The 21,059-nt window shown below is 41.1% G+C and overlaps 1 protein-coding gene across 4 annotated transcripts in view; it reads right to left on the reverse strand.

Annotated features, from left to right (window-relative positions):
- The window catches only part of PEBP4 (phosphatidylethanolamine binding protein 4), a 440,324-nt gene that overhangs the window by 14,380 nt on the left and 404,885 nt on the right, over positions 1-21,059 (reverse strand). For 3 of the 4 annotated variants that reach the window (XM_061593054.1, XM_061593052.1, XM_061593055.1), the window contains exon 7: positions 11,124-11,188. The exons of the other annotated variant lie outside the window; for it this stretch is intronic. In XM_061593054.1, coding sequence (XP_061449038.1) covers positions 11,124-11,188 — 65 coding nt within the window. The remainder of the gene's footprint in view (positions 1-11,123; positions 11,189-21,059) is intronic. 4 annotated transcript variants of the gene reach the window in all.

Below are 21,059 nucleotides of genomic sequence, written 5' to 3' on the forward strand. Positions count from 1 at the left end.
TCCAGCATAGCTAGTTAGCTAGATATAGAACTATTTCCTATCAAGCATGTACTTCCAGAATAAAGTAGTTGTTTCTTATTTTAAAGCTTAAAGTCTCTGTCTGACTAATTTGCAGGGAAGGTAGAATCTTAGCAAAGATTCAAACACATACAAACACTAAGCTCGCTCAATACTTTCCATTCCGCAGCGCTACGCAACTCTGCTACGCATCTCAATAGAGAAATTCCGACAAGATAAAGGGTTTGATCCTCATAAAAGGATTTCAAGCCATAAAGGCTATTTCATACCATTTTTTTAACCTCTGAGAACTATAATTGTTACAGAATAGAGGATGATACTAAAATGGTAAATGGTGTTATATCTGGTGCTAAATGTTTTTTCCATCGCAACCATAAATCCACGGGGGAAAAGGGCTAATGTTCCCTATTATCTTTTTTTATGTTTTAAAAGAAGTGGCAGCAATGCAATTTTATGTAGACTACTGTTGTTGTGTTCCATGTGTTATCACATGCATTCATCTGAATTATGTAAAACACATTATCTTATGCAGATAAGGTGAGCAGCTTCATAATACCAGAAGAAGACCTAAGTCCCCTAGATGTGCTTTTTTATATATCACCATATATCTATGTCTGGGTTTTTTATTTAAATGGATAAAAGCTAAGCAGTTTCTGCCATTTGCTTAATTGAGGAGTTAAATGGATCTGCAGCACTTAAAAAAAGAATAAAAATTTTGCTGGAACTGTCATTTTAATGGCTCCTACTTGTCCAAACCATGAGAAATTCAATAAGGTCCAACAGTTTAAATCTTGTTTAACTTTTTTTTACCAGTGGGAGTAAGTTGAATCGCTATGTTTGGGACCAATGTTTTGGAACTTGTATGCCTAAATATTTAAAGTGAGTGTGAGATAACCTAAATCCTGTTAGTTCCTTTAGGTGCTGTTGCAAATTTTCAGTGGTATTAATGCATAACATCTCTGATTTGGATTGATTTATATCTAAACCTGCAACAGATCCGTAAATATCAATCACCCTGAGGACCTCTGATACATAGATCTCTGGTTCAGAGACCATCAAGACAATATCATCTGCAAAGAGATTTACCTTGTGTGATGCACCATGTCTGATGCAGGAATTTTTGAACATCTTTTCATTTACATATATCCTCTATGAAAGTAGGCTCTGGACACAGTGACCTCTAGAGTTAATTTCCAGGAAATTTAACCCTTCTCTTTTACTACATTTCATCTTGTGATCTTCCCCAAGTTAGAATGTGGCACCACAATGAGGCCTTTTACACCTGATGCTGAGGTAAACATGGGTTGCCACTGTTGATGGTTATGGCTTTTTGATACCTGCACTTAGAAGATAGCATGTGTTAAGAAACACGCTGCATTGCATAACCACCAGTATACATTTTTAGGTAAACACAAAACATATTAGGTGTAATCTGAAACTTATGAGCAGACTGACTCATGTAATCAACCATAATCTAGCCCAAGGTGATCTTTGTACTGAGTCACATCTTCAGTATGATCCATGCAGGGATGCCCTATACAGATTCTCACCACTTGCAAGCCCCAGTACATATTTCTATATAGAAGCAGTTGGCTCTATTCTGATCACGGAAGCTTTAGTCTTGTTGAACAGATAACTGAAAGCAACTAAAAGATTCACTGGGATTTGACATTCCGTTAAATAGGGATGGAGGGATTTATCAGTTTCAGTTCTTTCAGTTTCTCATTTTACCAATCTTAAATTCGGTCCTCTGCATTTCTGCAGCAATTTGTGATTTCTATACATATAAAAATGCAAGCCGTCATGATGTGACGGGGGAAAGTGGGGTCAGGGTGAGCCAGGAAACTAAGCAATGGCTGCAACACCAGCCATGACCTGGAAATGTGGCTGCAGTCTGCACAGGAGAGCGAGAGGCGATGCTGGGAGAGAGCTGTGAGGCAAGTTTGGGTGACAGGCACAAGTGAGCAGCGTGAAGCCAGGGAAGAACTCAGGCTGGATGGCTGTGATTCAGTTCTCATGTTGTTTTGGAAAATTCAAATTTAATGAATTCGGCTTTAAATGCGAACTGAATCAAATATCTCACCCAACCCTAGCCAGAAACAAGCTTCAGAACCCAGTTCAAGCACACACATCTTGAACAGTATGATAGATACTTTGATATATATATATACTTTTATTGTTGTTGTTTTTAGCTGCCCATGACTCTTAGCAAAAATTACAACTTTAGTCTTATTATAATTGATAGTTAGTCCTTCATGCTTATAGTACATTTCAAGTTTGGTGAGCAATCTTCTCAGGCCCACACAAGTTAAAGAAATGAGGGCCATGTCATCTGCATAAAGTAGAACTGGGATCTTCTGTTTCCCAACAACAGGAGGGAAAAAAGAAGGGTCAAGAATTTCCTGCATAATGTTGTTTATATAAAGGTTGAAAAAAACTGAGGCCAAAATACAACCTTGTTTGACGTCCCTTGAAGTGGGAGAGTCAGAGAGAGAGCCTGCCCTGCCCACTCGGATCTTAATATTGGTGTTGGAGTAAAGCTGTTGTATGAGAAATAACAGGCGTCTATCTAGTGAGCTGGCCTCTAATTTTCCCCATAGATGCTCTATCTATGGAGTCAAAAGTAGATGATAAATCTAGGAATGCAACATATAGTTTTTTGATGCATTATGTATATTTTTTTTAATTAGATAGTTCAAAACAAAGCACTGATCAATTGTACTAAAACCCTTGTGAAAGCCAGCCTGCATTGGGGATAAAATTTGTTGTTCTTCTGCCCAAAGTTCTAGTTTATCTAGAAGGTGTTGTGCATATATTTTAACGGGGACTTCAAGTAAAGTTATTGCCTCGATTGCCTTTCTTGTAAATTGGAATTACAATACTGGACTTCCAACTCGCTGGCAATTTTCTAGTTGCATTAATTGTTGTAAATAATTTTGCCAAAATTTGCACCCTCCACACTGGATCTATACGAAAAATTTCGGCTGGTAACATGTCCCAACGTGGGGCTTTGTGTAGGGGTGAGCTTTGCAATAAGACCTTTTATTTCTGCTACACTCACGGGGGACTATACGGGAAGCATCTCTAGAGCTGACTTATCCATTATCTCATATCTCACTACTTGATTGCCTTCAACGCTACCTTTATACATATTTCCAAAATATGAGGCCCATTTTGCCATAGGAGTCTGACTCTCCACTGCTGGTTTAATTTGTTTGAGACCACGTGCTATGAGATCCCAGAAATATTTTTCATTCTTACTAATAGCCCAAGATCTTTCCAAAATTTGTTACAAGTATGATAGATACAGACATCTTGAATTGTATGGCAGAATAAGTCCCTCAGGGAAGGGGTGCCATACCAGAATTTTAAGCTTTTGAGATATTAATATTTGTTTTCTCACTGATACTTTGCCAGGAAATCACAGGTTCCCACTCCTTTCTTGAAATTTTCACTCATCCCACACACTGGACTTGACTTATGAACAGGTCTGATTATCTCTGGTTCTCAGGATTATAGTGCTTTAACCTGATTTTCCAACTGGATAGAAGTGTGGCACAAGTTAGGGCTTATACAAGTCATTTGAAGGCATATCTTACACAACATTTTAACTTGCAAAGTGTTTTGAAATGTTTATTGTGCTTGCTCTATGTGATGAAGGTCCTTGTTATTCTCATTTGGGAATGGGGTAAGGTGTGGATCAAGTACAGTTGATGTACCTAGGTTACACTCTGGATTCAGAGGTAGCTAAGAGCCCAGGTCGGCAAGATCTAAGCTGGTATCCTCTAGAGCACATTGATTCTAATGCAAAGACAGAAATCATTGTCTCCTTACAACTTAATGCACCGACAGACAGACAGACAGACAGACAGACAGACTAGATAGATAGGATAGATAGATAGATAGATAGATAGATAGATAGATAGATAGATAGATAGATAGATAGATAGATAGATAGATAGATAGATAGATAGATAGATAGATAGATCAATGATGGAGAAATGTAAGCAGAGATAATCATCCATATCCCCGACACTTGTTATCTACAAATTTCCTAATTCTCAAGAAAACAAGGAACACCCATAATTTTAGACAGTTGGGGTGATGACCCCATAACCTTGTTAAGCCTGTGAACATATATACTACTGATAAAGCAAATCTTTCCACCCCTTCACTTATCAGCTAGTGTCACATAATCTTCTGGTTTCATTTGGTTTTCTCTTCACTACTGAATGTGTCAGCCCACATTATCCCCCCAAATACACAAATGCATACAGATGCACCCCCTCCAGGAAGAGCCTCACATAGCTTCCTAGTGTGATGAAGGCCTATCAAAAATAATTGTTGCAATTCTGCAAAGATTTTTTTGTCTTTCACTTCCTGGAGTGTCACTTTCTTCCTTCCATTTCCCCGCTGACTTAACAAAGTATTTAAATTAAAGACCAACAAAGGCCACAGTTTAGTGCCCTCTTCTGGACACTTGAAACTTCAGGAATGTCTGAAGCCTTTGGGGGATGAAACTTGATTATTTATTATATTTATTTTACTCCCTGGATCATTGTCTATATTGTTGCTAATTGGATTGAAACTGTACATTAGTTTTTAATTGTATTTTATGCTGTTTTATTGTTCTTTTATGCAAACCACTTTGGGGTCTTTTTGATAAAAATAAAATCCTCTACCAATTAAAAAAATGTGCCATTAAGAAATTCAGTCTATGTGTTGTGAAATGGTGTTGCCCACACTTCAAAAAGAATATTAATAATATAAATGTGTACAGCAATATTTGTTTCAGTTATACATTCGCTACAAATGAAAATATTTTGGGAGGAAATTTAATTGCAGAAGTAGCTTTGATTTCATAGAAGGCTATGATTATAATATTGGGCACAATGACATAAAACAAAGTTCCACTGAAATTAATCGGATTTTACATGCATAATTACAAGCAATACACGTGGCCAAGTTAATGTAAAGGTAATGTAAATTAGGGCTTGCACAGACAGACCATTCCCCATTTCATTGAAACCATGAGGTGCAGTAATTATTAACATTAAGTTATGTTTATCATAACATGGTTATTCACTATTAGACACTCCAAGAGAAATTGATCTGCCTTGAATGAATACACATTCATGGACTATGAGGATATCAGTACTAATTCTTTACTAGATGCCTCTTCTTTGAGATAGTAAATTCCAGTGCATAAAACTGTCCTACATTTTGCCAACTAGCTATTCAGTTAGCCAACTGTCAGAGAATGTCTCTTTCCCCTGTTTTCTGTCATATCATAACAATAAGGGCCTTACTGGATCAGGCCAAAGATTCATCTAGTCCAGCCTGCTGTAGCCAACCCTCTTCCTTCTTCCTCCTCCCCTGCCCACTCCAGCCCTTCCTGCCTCCTCCTCCCCCATGGTCCATTTCACCTATCCTAAGCATGATTGCACGGGAGTAAATTCCACTGAATCCTGGCCTTCTCCCCTCCCACTCCTGCCTCATCCCTCCCCCTTCCGTCCTCCTCCCCTCCTCCTCCCCTCCTCTGGTCAGTTTCACTTATCCTAAGTATGATTGAAGAGGAGTAAATCCCATTGAACTTAATAAACATGCAAATAATCTATCCATTCTCAGCAAACTTTCACAGGATCCCATTTCTTACCACCTGGATTAAAAAGTGGAGAAATTCACTAAGGCAACAACAACAACAACCCCTTGTAAAATGTATCTATAACCAACAGATATGTCTATCTTTAAAAAGCCTGGAAATTGTGCAGCTCTAGTGAATGCACCAGGGGTGCAGGAGACCTGACCTCCTCTTTGGGATACTGTACTGCCCTACAAATTTGTCAAAATGCAAACATAATTTGGGGTGTCTTTCACAGACCAGTCCACTTCCTGTGTAGCTTGGAATAATTTGGTAACATGTGGATTCAATGGGAATTATTTCTGAACAGACAGGTGTCAGGTTGCACTATGTCATCATTAAACTTCCTTAAAAGTGTTTTGGCATATCTGAGTTGAGCCAGAGGGTAAAAGATGGCTAGATAAATAGGCACATATGTGTCCATCAGTATGTTCATCTTTCTATATAAATCTCCACCTTCATTTTCAACTGTGTATCCTGGTAAATGAAATATTGTTTCTGTGTTTTAATATTGACACAGTAACAATTTTCTATCATAAATGGGTCCTCCAAATTCATCCAACTGGTAGATGGATATTAAATTTTAATTTGGCTAGATTAACTGGACCTCACTTTAAATATGAATTTGTATATTTGGGGTGCTATTGAACATACCCTAGTCATTGTTCAGACCTACATTAGCTGTTGTATCCAACAAATGTTCTATAGAAGTGCTGAGCAAAATTTGCATGTCCCAATAACTGTTGTCTTTCACGCCTCTGTGGCGCAGAGTGGTAAGCGGCGGTAACGCAGCCGAAGCTCTGCTCACGGCCAGAGTTCAATTCCAATGAAAGGAGGAAGTCGAATCTCCGGTAAAAGGGGTTGAGGTCCACTCAGCCTTCCATCCATCCGTGGTCGATGAAATGAGTACTTGGCATATGCTGGGGGGTAAAGAAAGGCCAAGGATGGAACTGGCAATCCCACCCCATATATATGGTCTGCCTAGTAAACGTCGCAAGACGTCACCCTAAGAGTCGGAAACAACTCACACTACAAGTGCGGGGACACCTTCACCTTTACCTTTCAGACAGGAATGATACATTGAATCTCTGCAAATAATTAAATACACTAATCCTAGATCTGCTGTAATTAATGAAGGGGAAAGCTTGAGACCCATACTGCCCAACGGTGTCCTCTAATTATGCCATGATTGTTTTTTAATTATTCCATCTGCAATTTATTTTGCTCCTCCCAGCTTCTTGTCAGCTAAATTTGGCTGTTAATAACATTCACTTATTCTAGATGGATCAGGAAACTTTAGCTGAGTTGTTAGTCTTTAAGATAATTGGCCACTTACACTATAGAAACAGTTCACTCTAAGCACTCTATTACACTTTGCTGTAATATGGGCAGGAATATTTGAGAGAAATTGCTTTGTGATGGTGGCAGAATGTTACAGCTTAGTGCATCACAAAATATCACGTCCATGTGGGCCCTTATTCAGAAAGGTGCTGAATGCCTGTGCCTCAGTGGTGAACAGAGTTGGCATGCCTTTTATCAAAAAGCTTTCCACACCAGACAGCTCCGGATCAGCTAAAAGGCAACCTGCAGAGAAATTATCTTATTACTTCAATAAGCAATCCTCCAAAATCAGGGCATACATGGACTGAGAGCATTCTAATTTAAACCAAACACCCAGTGCTCAAGTGGAGGAGTTCCCAAACTACCACACCACCTTTCAAAGTTGTGATGACTCACTAAAACAAATTCAAGACAAATGGTCATCTGGAAGTTGATTGCTCTTGAATTGAGGAATGAACAGACTAAAAGAAAAGGGAGTACATACAGAGAGGCTGTTATAGACCGAAACACACTGGGGATAGGGGAGAAATTTGATTCAGTTTGCATTAAAAGCTGAATCTATCAAATTCGTACTTTCCAAAACAATACGTGAACTGAAACACAGCAGTGCTTCGAAATCAGCTCTTATCTGAATTTTGTGATGCAGTTCGCCAAACAATGTACAAAAATGCATACATAGAGGAAATGTGCATAAAAATGAATATATTCATGAAAATAACATAAAAATGTACTTTAAGCAGAAACTGCAAAAATGTAGCTCACTCACACTGCATACAAAAAAGTATTTATTAGGAGAAATTTGCATTCAAATTTTCATGAGGATTTGTTTTTTTTAAATCACAAATTGCTGCAGTTATTTTTATTTTTATTAATTAAACTTTTATCCCGCTATTTCTCCCCAGAGCGGCAAAGAAAGAATAAAACAGCTTAAAACACACACACACACACACACACACACACACATATAAAACAGCTTAAAAACGTATTTTTTAAAATCTTTTAAAACCATCTTAAAAAGTAATTCCAACACTGATGCAGACTGGGATAAGGTCTCTACTTAAAAGCCTTATTGAAAGAGGAAGGTCTTCAGTAGGTGCTGAAAAGGTAAGAGAGATGGCACCTGTCTAATATTTAAGTAGAGGAAATTCCAGTGCCACAACACTAAAGATCTGCTTCCTATGTTGTGCGGAATGGAACTGTTGATAATATGGTAACTGCAGGAGGCCCTCACCTGCAGAGTGCAATGACTGACTGGGTATATAAGGAGTAAGATGGTATTTCAGGTATCCTGGTTCCAAACTTGTAGAGGGCTTTGTACACCAAAACCTGCACCTTGAACTTGGCCTAGAAACAAATGTGGAGATCTGAATGTAAGACTGGTGGAAAAATGAGAAACTGAGACAACCGAAATTGATAGATCCACCCCAAGCATGGATCTATCCCAAGCTCTTCAAGGGGATCTACCTGATGCTTTTTAAGAGAAAAACATTACAGCAATCTTACTATCCAGAGAAAATTCTCCAAAACAAGCCCTCACAAACCTCACTTGCTACTTCTGTTCCATATGCTTGATAGAGCTTCTCTTCCCAAGCTACTAAAACAATTGATGGAATATTTAATTTTAGCTTTTTCACTGCTGAATCATATAGCCATTCTCAGAATTTTCTCCCAAATTCACAGAGAACATTTATGAGTTTGTTTTCCAGGAGTCATCAAATTTGTTTGAAACAGATGACCTGATCAACCACCATATGGCTGATCCCTTGGATTTCAAGTGAGTGTTGCTTCATACCACTCAAACTATAGAGAAGCATTTTACTCTATATTATTTTCTGATTTCTATAACAGCAAAGGCAAGAGATAAATTCCATGTTTTCCATTGTAGTCAGAAGATCAAAAAGACAGTAGATTCCAAGAAATTATGCTGGAATATTGACAAATAAAATCATCCATTGTTGTGATATTGAAACCCAATAATAATGTGAGAGTTGAGCTGGCAACCTTAGCTTAGCATTTGATCCTGCATTACACTAGAATTCTTGCTGTCATTTTAACTTGGGATTTGTGTTGATTTAATAGACCCCCTGTTCTTCTGTTGAATAAACATGAATCCCCTAATATAGTCCATCTATTCAGTGCTGTCAGAATTACTAGATAGGTGTATACCTAATTAAAGTTCCTCCCACTACAGGCTGTACGTGATCCTACAGAAAACTGCATGAAGAGTCTCATGAGTGATTCTAACCAAGAAGGTGAAATGGTTTTCAATCTATACTCCTTTCATTCTAGCCGCTTAGGGAACTATGCTGAAAGAATTCTCATGTTACCTGTATTAAAGAGGAACTGTTAAATATTAACTGTGTTGTTGTTTTTTTAAAGAAAAGACTGATAAGGATTTTCGAACTGTTGTTAGGACTTTTTTGTACCCTGCAGAACAATCAGATTGTTCTGCTTGGAAACCACAGTCTGGCCAATAAAACACAACTGATTATTAGTAATATAGTAATGGGAGCATATGATGAAGAGATTCCTGTTCCATTTTGACAATGGTAGTGATGTAGATCTTCTGATCTTACCTATGATGAACCCTTAGGAGTAAGGCAGTATCCTCTAATGGAATGCAGGTCCCAGGAGGGAGGAAAAACAGACCCTTTAGTCATGGAGTTGTACTCTTGCTGAGTAAATCAAGATTGGTCACTGCTGCAGTACTATCAACATTGGCAGGAGTATTCAGGAACACTAACAATGCTGGGATAGCAACCACTGATTAGAACTCTTGACATCTGCAGAATCTATGACTAGATGCATTTTGAGTATTAAAAGTGTGCAAAAGCAGTAATAAAAATATTTAGCATTTACATCGCACTACAGGGTCTTCAAATTACTTTCATATACATTATTAGGGTTGTTAAGGAAGTCAGTATTATTGCCCCCATATTGCACATGTACAAAAAGGAGAGAAACTAGTGGCTTGCCTTGGTCAAGGCTACCTGTCCTTGAACTCTGATATGCCTACCTGGAAGGATAGAGAATGTGTGTCTAAAAACTAGCCTATTGAACAAAGGTAAAATCTACATTGATTGTTCTGCCCGCTTTTGTCTCTGGCTCCACCCACCACTGACATGTGCTCTCCAGAAGGTTTCCAGAAGGGAAAACGGCTCTCAGGCTGAAAAAGGTTCCTCATCTCTGCATTACAGTGTGTTAGACTAGAGGTTCTGCAAGCATGTAACTTAAGTGTTTTAAGGTTCATGTCATCTACATGTATAAAACGTGATTAACATACACATAGATAATCAGCTGAGGCTATGAGTTCGCAGGATAGATACAAACATAGTTCACTAGAATGTTTTTATTCCATACTTTTACTCACTAGTCGGAGAGAACAAACCTGTGTGGTTGATGCCAGTTCTGAGAATTTCCCATCATTTTTGCATATACATGGGAAATATTACCATTTACACAAATTAGACTCCATCAGGTTTGATTTTAGTCATAAAAAGGTAAAGGTGAAGGTGTCCCCGCACTTGTAGTGCAAGTCGTTTCTGACTCTTAGGGTGATGTCTTGCGACATTTACTAGGCAGACCGTATATATGGGGTGGGATTGCCAGTTCCTTCCCCGGCTTTTCTTTACCCCCCAGCATATGCCAGGTACTCATTTTCCCAACTACGGATGGATGGAAGGCTGAGTGGACCTCGTCCCCTTTTACCGGAGATTCGACTTCCTCCTTCCGTTGGAATCAAACTCCGTCCGTGAGCAAAGCTTTGGCTGCGTTACCGCCGCTTACCACTCTGCGCCACGCATATTGGTATCTTAAGTACAATATGAATATACCCCCCAGCATGGACCTTTTCCTTATTGCCTCTTAATAAGTGCAGTCTCCCAGGATCCAATGGACTGCTGGAGATCTCATAGGCAGCACTGGGTCCACTGGACATCTTAACAGCCTTCCCTGCTTCTACTGAGTGAATGTGAATTCAAGTATATTGGCTAAGTGCTGTCAGCATTAGCAAATGAGCAGGATACCTAATAAAACTATGTTAATCATTTAAGACTGTATGTAATAATACCCATGCGGAATTCCTTGCCCTGACAGTTATGTGGTCTTCCTTTATTCCCCTTACCCCCAATATGAAGAGCTCTCTCCATCTCCATCGCATTGGCAGGAGGGTGCAATTGTCTTCGTGACCTGATTATAGGGATGGGTGAAAAAATTGATCAGTTTACATTTAAAGCCAAATCTATTAAATTTGCACTTTCCAAAACAATATAACTGAAACACAGCCATCCTTCAAGATTCGCAGTTATTTGAATTTTGCAATGCAATTCTTCAACAACAACAACAAAAAGTTTGAAAAATGCATGTTAGGGGAAAGTATGCATAAAAATGAATATATTAGTAAAATACGAGAATTTATTAGGAGAAATTTACACTAAAATGCTGAAGAATTTTGATGAGGATTTTTAAAAAAATCACAAATTGCTGCAGAAATGTGAAGAAATGAATTTCAGTTTGGAAAAATGAAAAATGGAGAGAACCAAATTTGACAGATTCTTCCACTCCTACCTGATTGTGGGTTTCCGGAAAGCATCTGGTTGGCCACTGAGGAGAGTAAGATAACAGACCAGATGGCCTTTTGGTCTAATTCATCTGGATTCTTATGTTCTTACGCAAAGCACAGTACTCTTTCAGCAAGCCTTTTAGCTCTTCCTTATCCCAATCTGCATCTGTACTAGAATTATTTTTAAGCTGTTTCAAAAGACTTTTTAAAGATGCTGTTAAAGATCTTTTAAAGACTTTTTTTTAAAAGATATTTTAAAATATATTGTTAGTATTTTATCCTTGTTTGCCACCCGGGGCTCCTTCTAGGAGGAAGGGCAGGGATATTAGTTAATTAATTAAATCAAACAATGCCTGAATTGAGCCTGTTTCAATCTATGTCCAGGCCAACTTGGTTGTCCAGAAAATATATGGTTGGGCTGAAAGATGGGATTTGAACTCAGATCTCTCCAAAAGTCTAGCATTTTATCCAGTATTCAACACTGGCTTTTCCCTTAAATCATAGCAACTGTACTGGCTGCACTTTAAATCAGAGCAATGGTCCACTTCTAGACACAAACCATTGCCTTTAACCTTTATATTCCATAGCCTGCACCCATCACACCTCAAAGAACACCTCTCCCCATAAGTTCTTTCCCATTCCTCGTAAGATGGGTGAGTGAAATTCTGCCTTGTATCTCATTCCTAAAAGAATTTAGGCCAGTGAGTTGCTAGCACAACCTTTGCAACCGTGGTCCTTTTATTATGAAATTGGCTCCTATACTTCAATTAGTTCTGCAGCTGTAGGCATTCAGTAAGGCTCATACATTCATCCTGTTTCAACAGGTCTTGTGTTTACATTATTGTTGCTTGCTGCAATTTGTAAGTTGTGCTTACTGGCCTCGTTGTTTTTGCTGGTAATGTTTCAACTGGAAATCCTGTTTCAATTGCATTTGTTTTTATGATGGTTTACTGTTTTATCAAAAATGTATAAGTTGCTTTGAATTAAAGGATAAAGGCTTATATTTTTAAAAAAATATTTTTATTTCAAATTTGCATTAGTATATATCGAGTTGTAATTAAAAAATAACCTATTAACTCCCTATCCCCTTAGAACTGATAACTTTTCATTTTACATTATATAATAGTGAATAAAAAACCCCTATCGCCCTCCCTTTCCCCTCATAACAATTAACTTTCAAGATTTTATTTTATAGTTTTCTTCTCTGAGGAACTTCCATTCTTAAGATATCCACAACGATCTCAATGGATAAGACACTGGTCCCAAACTAGTGTCCGATGTAGCAGCCAAGTTAAAAGGCCACCAATCCGGTTCAAAAGAGTCCTTAATTTCTTTTTTCCTTCTGCCAGTCTTATTTTCTGTGTTAACTTCTCTAATAGAGCAATTTCCCATAGTTTCCTTGGCCAGTTTTGCACTGTTAAACCATCCAATGCTTTCCAATATTTGGCACTCGCCAATCTGGCTGCCGCCAACATAAATCCTATGTCTTTTGTATTTTAGATTTGTATTTTGTCCCATAAAAATGTTCAATAATGCTTATTCAGGCCTGAAATAACGTTGTTTTGTCAATTTCTTTATTTATTCCCACACCTCCTGCCAAAAGCTCTTTATTTTATAACATTCCTACCACATGTGTATATATAATCCTTGTGCTTCGTGTCCTCTCCAACAATTTTGGGTGCTGTTTTTAGAAATATGCTATAGTTCTAGATTCCATCCCATTGTATTGTATATTTGTGGTGGATAAAGTATAGATGGCTTGCATTGCTGAGATGAATTTAGGGCCAAATTGGATTTTTTTCAGTGCTTTTAATAAGAACTTCCAATTCACACTATCAAATGCTTTATAAATCCAGTGCCGCTATGGCCAAAGGAGCCCTGTTGAGTTGGCACACTTTTATTATACTACACAGACGGAGTACTGGGTCTGCTATGTACCTTCCAGGAATAAATCCGTATTGATCTGCATGAACCAATGTGGTAATCACTGCTTTCAGTCTGTTAGCAAGGACTGCTGCAAAAATTTTGTAATCAGTGTTCAATAGAGATATTGGAGGTATGAATCTGGAAGAGTTGGATTTTTACCTGGTTTCAGACCAAGTTGGGGGCATCCTTGCCCCTGTCATTACTGTGTTATATAATCTAGTTGTGTGATGAATAAGAATAGTATCATAAAGTTTATAAAAATTATTGGTGAATCCATCGGGTCCTGGCGCCTTATTTACTTTTAATGCCTTTATTGCTGCCCCTACCTCTTCGACTGAGATTGAATCTTCAAGCATTACTATGTCTACCTCTGTTAATGTTGGAAGTCTGTCCCTGTCCATGTATATTCTGCTCCTCCCCCTTTTTTTTGCTATATAGCTCCTCATAGAATTTAGCTAGTTCCTCTCCTATTTGTGTATTATTATTTGTTACGGCGTTAGATTCTCTTAGTTTTAAACAGCAGATATGGTTTTCCTTCCTCCTTTCAGTAAGGCTTTTAATGTTGTTGTTGCTATGTGCCTTCATGCTGATTTCGACTTATGGCGACCACATGAATCAGCAACCTCCAATAGCATCTGTTATAAACCACCACATTCAGGTCTGTGGCTTCCTTTATGGAATCAATCAATCTCTTGTTTGGTCTTCTCTTTTTCTACTCCCTTCTGTTTTCCCCAGCATTATTGTCTTTTCTAGTGAATTATGTATTCTCATTATGTGTCCAATGTATGATAACCTCAGTTTTTTAAGAGCAGCTTTCACCTCAAATTCTAAAATTTCACATTCTAAAGTTCCTCTGTGAATGAATCTGTCATCCTTACATCTCTTTTACAGAGTTGTTCAGTGTATTGCTTCCATCTTCCTTTTATTTATATTGGTCAGTCAGTGTTGATTCTACATTCCTTGTCTTCGTTTAAATTTCCCTTTAATTTCTCTAATCTTTTGGAATAGGGTTCTTGTTCTACCTTTTTTGTTGTCCTCTTCTATTTCTATGCAATAACTATTGTAATAGTTCTGTTTCTCCCTATGTACTAGTCACATTTAGGGTTATGACCATGTTTCTGTCTCCTTTTGCTTTTGCTTTCCTTCTCTCTTTAACCATTTTAAGAGTTTTGTCAGTCATCCATTGAGGTCCTTCTCTCTTTTTAATGAGAGGTATTGTCTTTTTGCATTCTTCCCTGATCATGTCTCTCACTTCACTCCATAGTTCTTCTGGTTCTCTGTCAACAAAGTTTAAAGCCTCAAATCTGTTCCTTATTTGATCTTTATATTCTTCTGGGATGTTATTTAAATTGTATTTTGGCATTATGATTGCTTTTTTGTTCTTTAGCTTTGATTTTCAATATTACCAGTTCATGATATCTGCTCCTGGTCTTGTTTTCACAGAAAGTATGGAACTTCTCCATCTTCTGCTACCAATCTCCTCTGCAGGAGAAAGGGGACCGGGCCCCAGGACCGGGCCCCAGGTACTCAGCCAGCTGTGGCTGATTCCTTCCACTTGTCCCTTCTTTGGAGGGGATACATAAGCCGGCTGGCTGAGGTGGCCAGGGAGACCCAGTGCCTGCAGGAGAAAGGGGACCACCACCGTCCAGGGAAGGAGAGCCGTTGCTGCCTGCCTGCTTGCCTGCCTGCCTGCCTGCTTGCTTGCTTGCTTGCTTGCTTGCTTGCCTGCTTGCTGCTCACCTACCACCACCCTCTCCCTGTTGGACTCCTATGCTGCAGGTTGCCACGCCTTGCAGCTGTGGCTGATTCCTTCCACGTGTCCCTTCTCTGGAGGGGATACATAAGCTGGCTGGCTGAGGCGGCTCCTGCTTTGCCTGCCTTTTTGTGGGTCTTGAATCATGTGCCTGGGAGAGAGGACTCAGAGCCAAGTGGGGAGATTTGAGGGGCCCCCAATTAGCGTAGTGACGGGTAGAGGGAGATATGGCGTTGTGAGGAGGACTTGCCAGGTAAGGGGAATGCAGCCCAGGCAGTTATCTACTGTGCCTTGTTCCGGTCCTCCCTACACCCGCAGGTTTGTTGGTTGCCCTATCAGCCAGCTCTCAGGCCTCCAGATGCTGCTCCTAAATGCCAGATTGGTGCATAATAAGATCTCCCTCATTCATGATTTAATTGTGGATGAGGCAGCCAATCTGGTATGTATAACCGAGACCTGGGTGGGTGAGCAGGGAGGAGTCGGTCTCTTCTAGCTATGCCCGCCAGGGTACCTGGTCCAGCATCAGGGTAGACCTGAGGGTCGGGGAGGGGGGGTTGCTGTGGTCTATAGGAGTTCCATCCCCCTCTGCAAGCACCCTGTCCATGTGACTACTGGTCTAGAGTGTTTGCACTTTATGTTGGGTCAGCGGGACAGACTGGGGATTCTGTTGGTGTACCGCCCACCCCGCTGCCCAACAGACTCCCTAGCTGAGCTGACGGAGGTAGTCTCGGGTGTACTGTTGAGATCCCCCAGACTGTTGGTTCTGGGGGATGTCAACATCCATGCCGAGGCCACCTTATCCGGGACGGCTCAGGATTTCATGGTCTCCATGACAACCATGGGACTGTCCCAATATGCCATTGGCCCAACACATGTAGCAGGGCATACTCTAGATTTGGTTTTTGCATCTGGACATGGAGTTGGTGATCTGAATGTGGGGAGCCTTACATCAGTCCTTCTGTCATGGACAGATCACTGCTTGCTGAAGTTTAGACTTACAGTGACTTTTCCCCTCTGCAAGGGTGGGGGACCTATGAAGTTGGTCCGCCCCCAGAGACTAATGGATCTGGATTTCCAAAGGGCTCCGGGGAGTTTTCCAGCTGATAGGGCTGGCGCTCCTGTAGAAACCCTGGTCGAGCTGTGGAATACAGAAATGACCCGGGCGGTTGACATGATTGCTCCTGAGCGCCCTCTCCTGTGTAGAGCTCGTATGGCTCCATGGTATACCCCAGAGTTCAGAGCGATGAAACAATATCGGAGACGGCTTGAGTGCAGATGGAGACGAACTCCTAGTGGATGCAATTATACACTGGTAAGTGCCTATGGTAAACTGTATTTAGGGGCAGTAAGGGCAGCAAAAAGACAATATTTTGCTGCCACTATCAAATCATCAATCTGCCGCCCAGCGGAGCTCTTCAGAATTGTCCGGGGGCTATTACACTCTGGCCCCAGGGACATGGTAGAACCATCTGAGGCCCGCTGTAATGAATTTGCTAGGCACTTCCAGGATAAAATCTTTAGCATCCGCCAGGACTTAGACTCCAGTGTTATAGCAGGTGAATCAAGCGAGGTATCCAGAGCACAGCCTTGTCCTGATTTCTTGGATGAGTTTCAGTTGGTGTAGCTTGAGGATGTTGACAAGGTGCTTGGACAGGTTTGTGCAACCACTTCCGTGCTGGATCCTTGCCCTTCTTGGCTGATAAAAGCTAGCAGGGATGGAACAGCCGGCTGGGCCAGGGAGGTGATTAATGCCTCTCTGCGAGAGGGGGTGGTCCCTGGCAGCCTGAAAGAGGCGGTAGTGAGACCACTCCTGAAGAAACCCTCCCTGGACCCAGAAAATCTTAATACCTATAGGCTGGTAGCAAATGTTCCGTTCCTGGGCAAGGTCCTTGAACGAGTGGTTGCGGGTCAGCTGCAGACACTCTTGGATGAGACCGATTATCTGGATCCATTTCAGTCGGGTTTCAGGCCTGGTTTTGGCACAGAAACAGCCTTGGTCGCCCTGTATGATGACCTTTGTCGGGAGAGAGACAGGGGGAGTGTGATGTGACGGTCCTTCCCCGGCTCTCCCTGTCAGGTTCCAACCTGCTCTTGGCTACTGCCTGTCACTAGGCACCACCAGGGACTCCACCAGTCCAGACCATCCTTTTTTATGGTTTCTCTCTCCGCTCTAGCATAGACCTCACCAGATCCCCCTGCTAGGCAGCACCACCAGTCACGTTCTATAACCAGTATCCCCAGAGACTCTGCCTGAGTCTCTCTCAATCAGTTTACCTCTGTGACTGCGTGCTCAAGTTGTCCCACTCCCTTTGTATCAATGCAGATACATATATTTCTGATTTGCTCTGAATACTTGTGGTGTTATTCTTCCCTTCCCCGCTGCCACCATTTGTTATCCTTCAGCCTTGGTATTTACCTTACCCTCCCTTCTGGTCTGTGAAACCCCAGCCAAGGATCAGGCCTTTGGTAAACCAAAAGTATTTATTAAATAACAAAGATAGCAAGATTACTTTAAAAGGCACTTAAGCATATGGTTTCATCTATTCCTGAGGTACTGGTCTTAGTATTAATCCGAACTCCACACTCTCCTCTCATAAACCCACCAAAACAACCCACTACCATCCACCTCACATCCACCTTCCACCTCACATCCACCTTCCACCTCACATCCACCTTCCACCTCACATCCACCTTCCACCTCACATCCACCCAGATTTACCTGACATCCTTCCATTTATACTGTCAGCCATTTTAAACATTCAGCCAAACATCCAGCATTCTACTGCCCATTCACTCCCCCCTCCTCTTTCATTCCACTTACCATGTATCTCCTATACAAACAGCACTTACCATATATACACTAATAGAGGAACATCACATGTGACTCTGTTGATTCTCCTTGATCTCTCAGTGGCTTTCGATACCATCGACCATGGTATCCTTCTGGGGAGACTGGCTGAGTTGGGAGTGGGAGGTACTGCATTGCAGTGGTTCCACTCCTACTTGGCAGGTCGCCTCCAGAAAGTGGTGCTTGGGGAACATTGCTCAGCGCCCTGGATTCTCCAGTATGGGGTTCTGCAAGAGTCAGCTCTGTCCCCCATGCTGTTCAACATCTACATGAAACCATTGGGTGTGGTCATCTGCAGCTTTGGAGTGCATTGCCATCAGTATGCTGATGACACGCAGCTCTATTTCTCCTTTTCATTTTCTTCAGGTGAGGCTGTCAATGTGCTGAACCGGTGCCTGGCTGCGACAATGGACTGGATGAGGGCTAATAAACTGAGGCTCAATCCAGACAAGACTGAGATGCTGCTAGTGGGTGGTTCTTCTGACCAGATGGTGGATGTCCAACCTGTCCTGGATGGTGTTGCACTCCCCTTGAAGGAGCAGGTTCATAGCTTGGGGGTTCTCCTAGAATCATCTCTGTCACTTGAGGCTCAGGTAGCCTCAGTGGCACAGAGTGCCTTCTACCAACTTCGGTTGGTGGCCCAACTACGTCCCTATCTGAACAGGGATAACCTGGCTTCAGTTGTCCATGCTCTGGTAACCTCTAAATTAGATTACTGCAATGCACTCTACGTGGGGCTGCCTTTGAAGACGGTTCGGAAACTGCAGCTTGTGCAAAATGCAGCGGCCAGATTGGTAACAGGGACCAGACGGTCCGAACATATAAAACCGATTCTGGCCTGCTTGCACTGGCTGCCTTTATGTTTCCGAGCTCGATTCAAGGTGCTGGTATTGACCTATAAAGCCTTACACGGCTTGGGACCACAATACCTGATGGAACGCCTCTCCTGATACGAACCCACCCGTACACTACATTCAAGATCAAAGGCCCTCCTCTGGGTGCCTACTCCGTGGGAAGCTCGGAGAATGGCTACAAGGGAGAGGGCCTTCTCAGTGGTGGCCCCCAAATTATGGAATGATCTTCCTGACAAGGTGCGCCTGGTGCCAACACTGTTATCTTTTCAGCACCAGGTCAAGACTTTCCTCTTTTCCCAGGCATTTTAGCGTGTGTTCTATATTGTTTTAAATTTTTAAATTGTGTTTTAAATTGTTTTTTAAAAGATGTATTTTAAATTGTATTTGTTTTTAGTTATTGTAAACCACCCAGAGAGCTTTGGCTATGGGGTGGTATACAAGTTTAATAAATAAATAAATAAATTTTATTCCTATATTGACTATTTGGTGATGTCCACACGTACAGTCATCTTTTTGGTTATTCCAAAAATGTGTTTGCAAGAAACAAATTATTTGCTTTAATAATAATAATAATAATAATAATAAATGGCCCCAACTGTGTGAGGCCTCTCTGGCTATCATGTAGCTTCAGGGTGGATTTTGAATGCCACCCTGATGCAGTCCTGGAATTCGCACTTAGGGCCAAGCCACATATGATGCAGGCGATCCAATATCAGATCTCTCAGTGTTAATTTTTTTCTTGACTGAGAGAGGTGCAGGAGGCTCCAAATATGATTCAACCAGCACTTGGGAGAGAGGAGGATCAGCCCTTTCCCGAGGACTGTTTTCCTGATCTAAGGAGCCAATGGCAATGAAGCAAGTTGGAAGAAAGCTAGAATGCACATGGAAGACAACTAAACAAGAATACAACTGAACACAAGCATGTGCTCATTGTTGAGTCTACTTTGTGGCGGTGACAACAATGAAGAAGAGTAACTTCTCTGTCTCTATTACATCTTTGGTCAAGCTAAGCTGTATAGGGTGATATGGAGCTTCTGGCCCAAAGAAAGTGGCAGAATTTTTAAATTTTATTTAAGACATTTATATACCCCTTAATCATGAGCATTTGTAAGAATCCTCAATAGCCCACTGCAAAGGCATTTTAGGGATAAAATTGCTTGAAATCATAGGGACTTGCTCTGGTATTACAGCAAGTCAGTTTCCAGAGCACTGTCTGGTCATGTATTAATGTATAAGTTTCAGCTGACAAGGCTCAAGGATGTGGACAAGATGCTTGGATAGGTGTGGGTGATCGCTTGCAATCTTGATTCTTGCCCTTTGTGGCTGATAATATCCAGCAGAAAGGGGACCACCAAATGGGCCAAAGTGGTAATTAAAGCCTCTTAGAGAAAGGGAGTGGTCCTGGGCCATCTGAAAGAGGTAGCAGTGAAACAATGCCTTAAAAACTTCCTTTGAGGTAGGCTCCTTCTGTGAGGAAGGATGGGATACTAATTTAATTAATTAATAAACAAACAAACTCTAGGCCAACTGCAAATGTCTCTTACCTGGGCAAGGTTTTTGACTGGGTGGCCGCTGACCAATTCCAGACACCCTTCAATGAGATTGATTTTTCTAGACCCATTCAGGTCAGGTTTTGGCACTGAGACTGCCTTGGTTGACTATGGTATTCTTCTGGGGAGACTATGTGGGGGTGCTGTTTTGGAATGATTCTGCTCCTACTTGCATGGTCATCTTCAGAAGGTGGTACTTGAGGGATGTTGCCTGGCCCTGTGTAGGGCTCTTCGGGGTTTGGTTTTATCCCCCATGCAGCCTGGAGGTAGATTTGGATCCATCATTGTCATTGGAGGCACAACTAACCTCAGTAGCATGGTATGGCTTCTACCAGCTTTGGTTAGTAGCCCAGCTGCAACACAATCTGGATGGGGAATGCCTGGCTTCAGTTGTCTATGCTCTGGTAAACTACAGGTTAAACTACTGCAATGTGTACTCATTTGTTGCATAAAGTCTAGATCTCTGTCATTGACTTTGTTCTGTTCTTTGTTGACTGAGGGCATTTTCTGAGCACAAATGACATAACATTTCTTAGCTGGAAAAATATGACATTTCCCCAACATAGT

This window comes from Rhineura floridana, chromosome 12, assembly GCF_030035675.1.
Source record: "Rhineura floridana isolate rRhiFlo1 chromosome 12, rRhiFlo1.hap2, whole genome shotgun sequence".
Classification (NCBI taxonomy): Eukaryota; Metazoa; Chordata; class Lepidosauria; order Squamata; family Rhineuridae; genus Rhineura; species Rhineura floridana.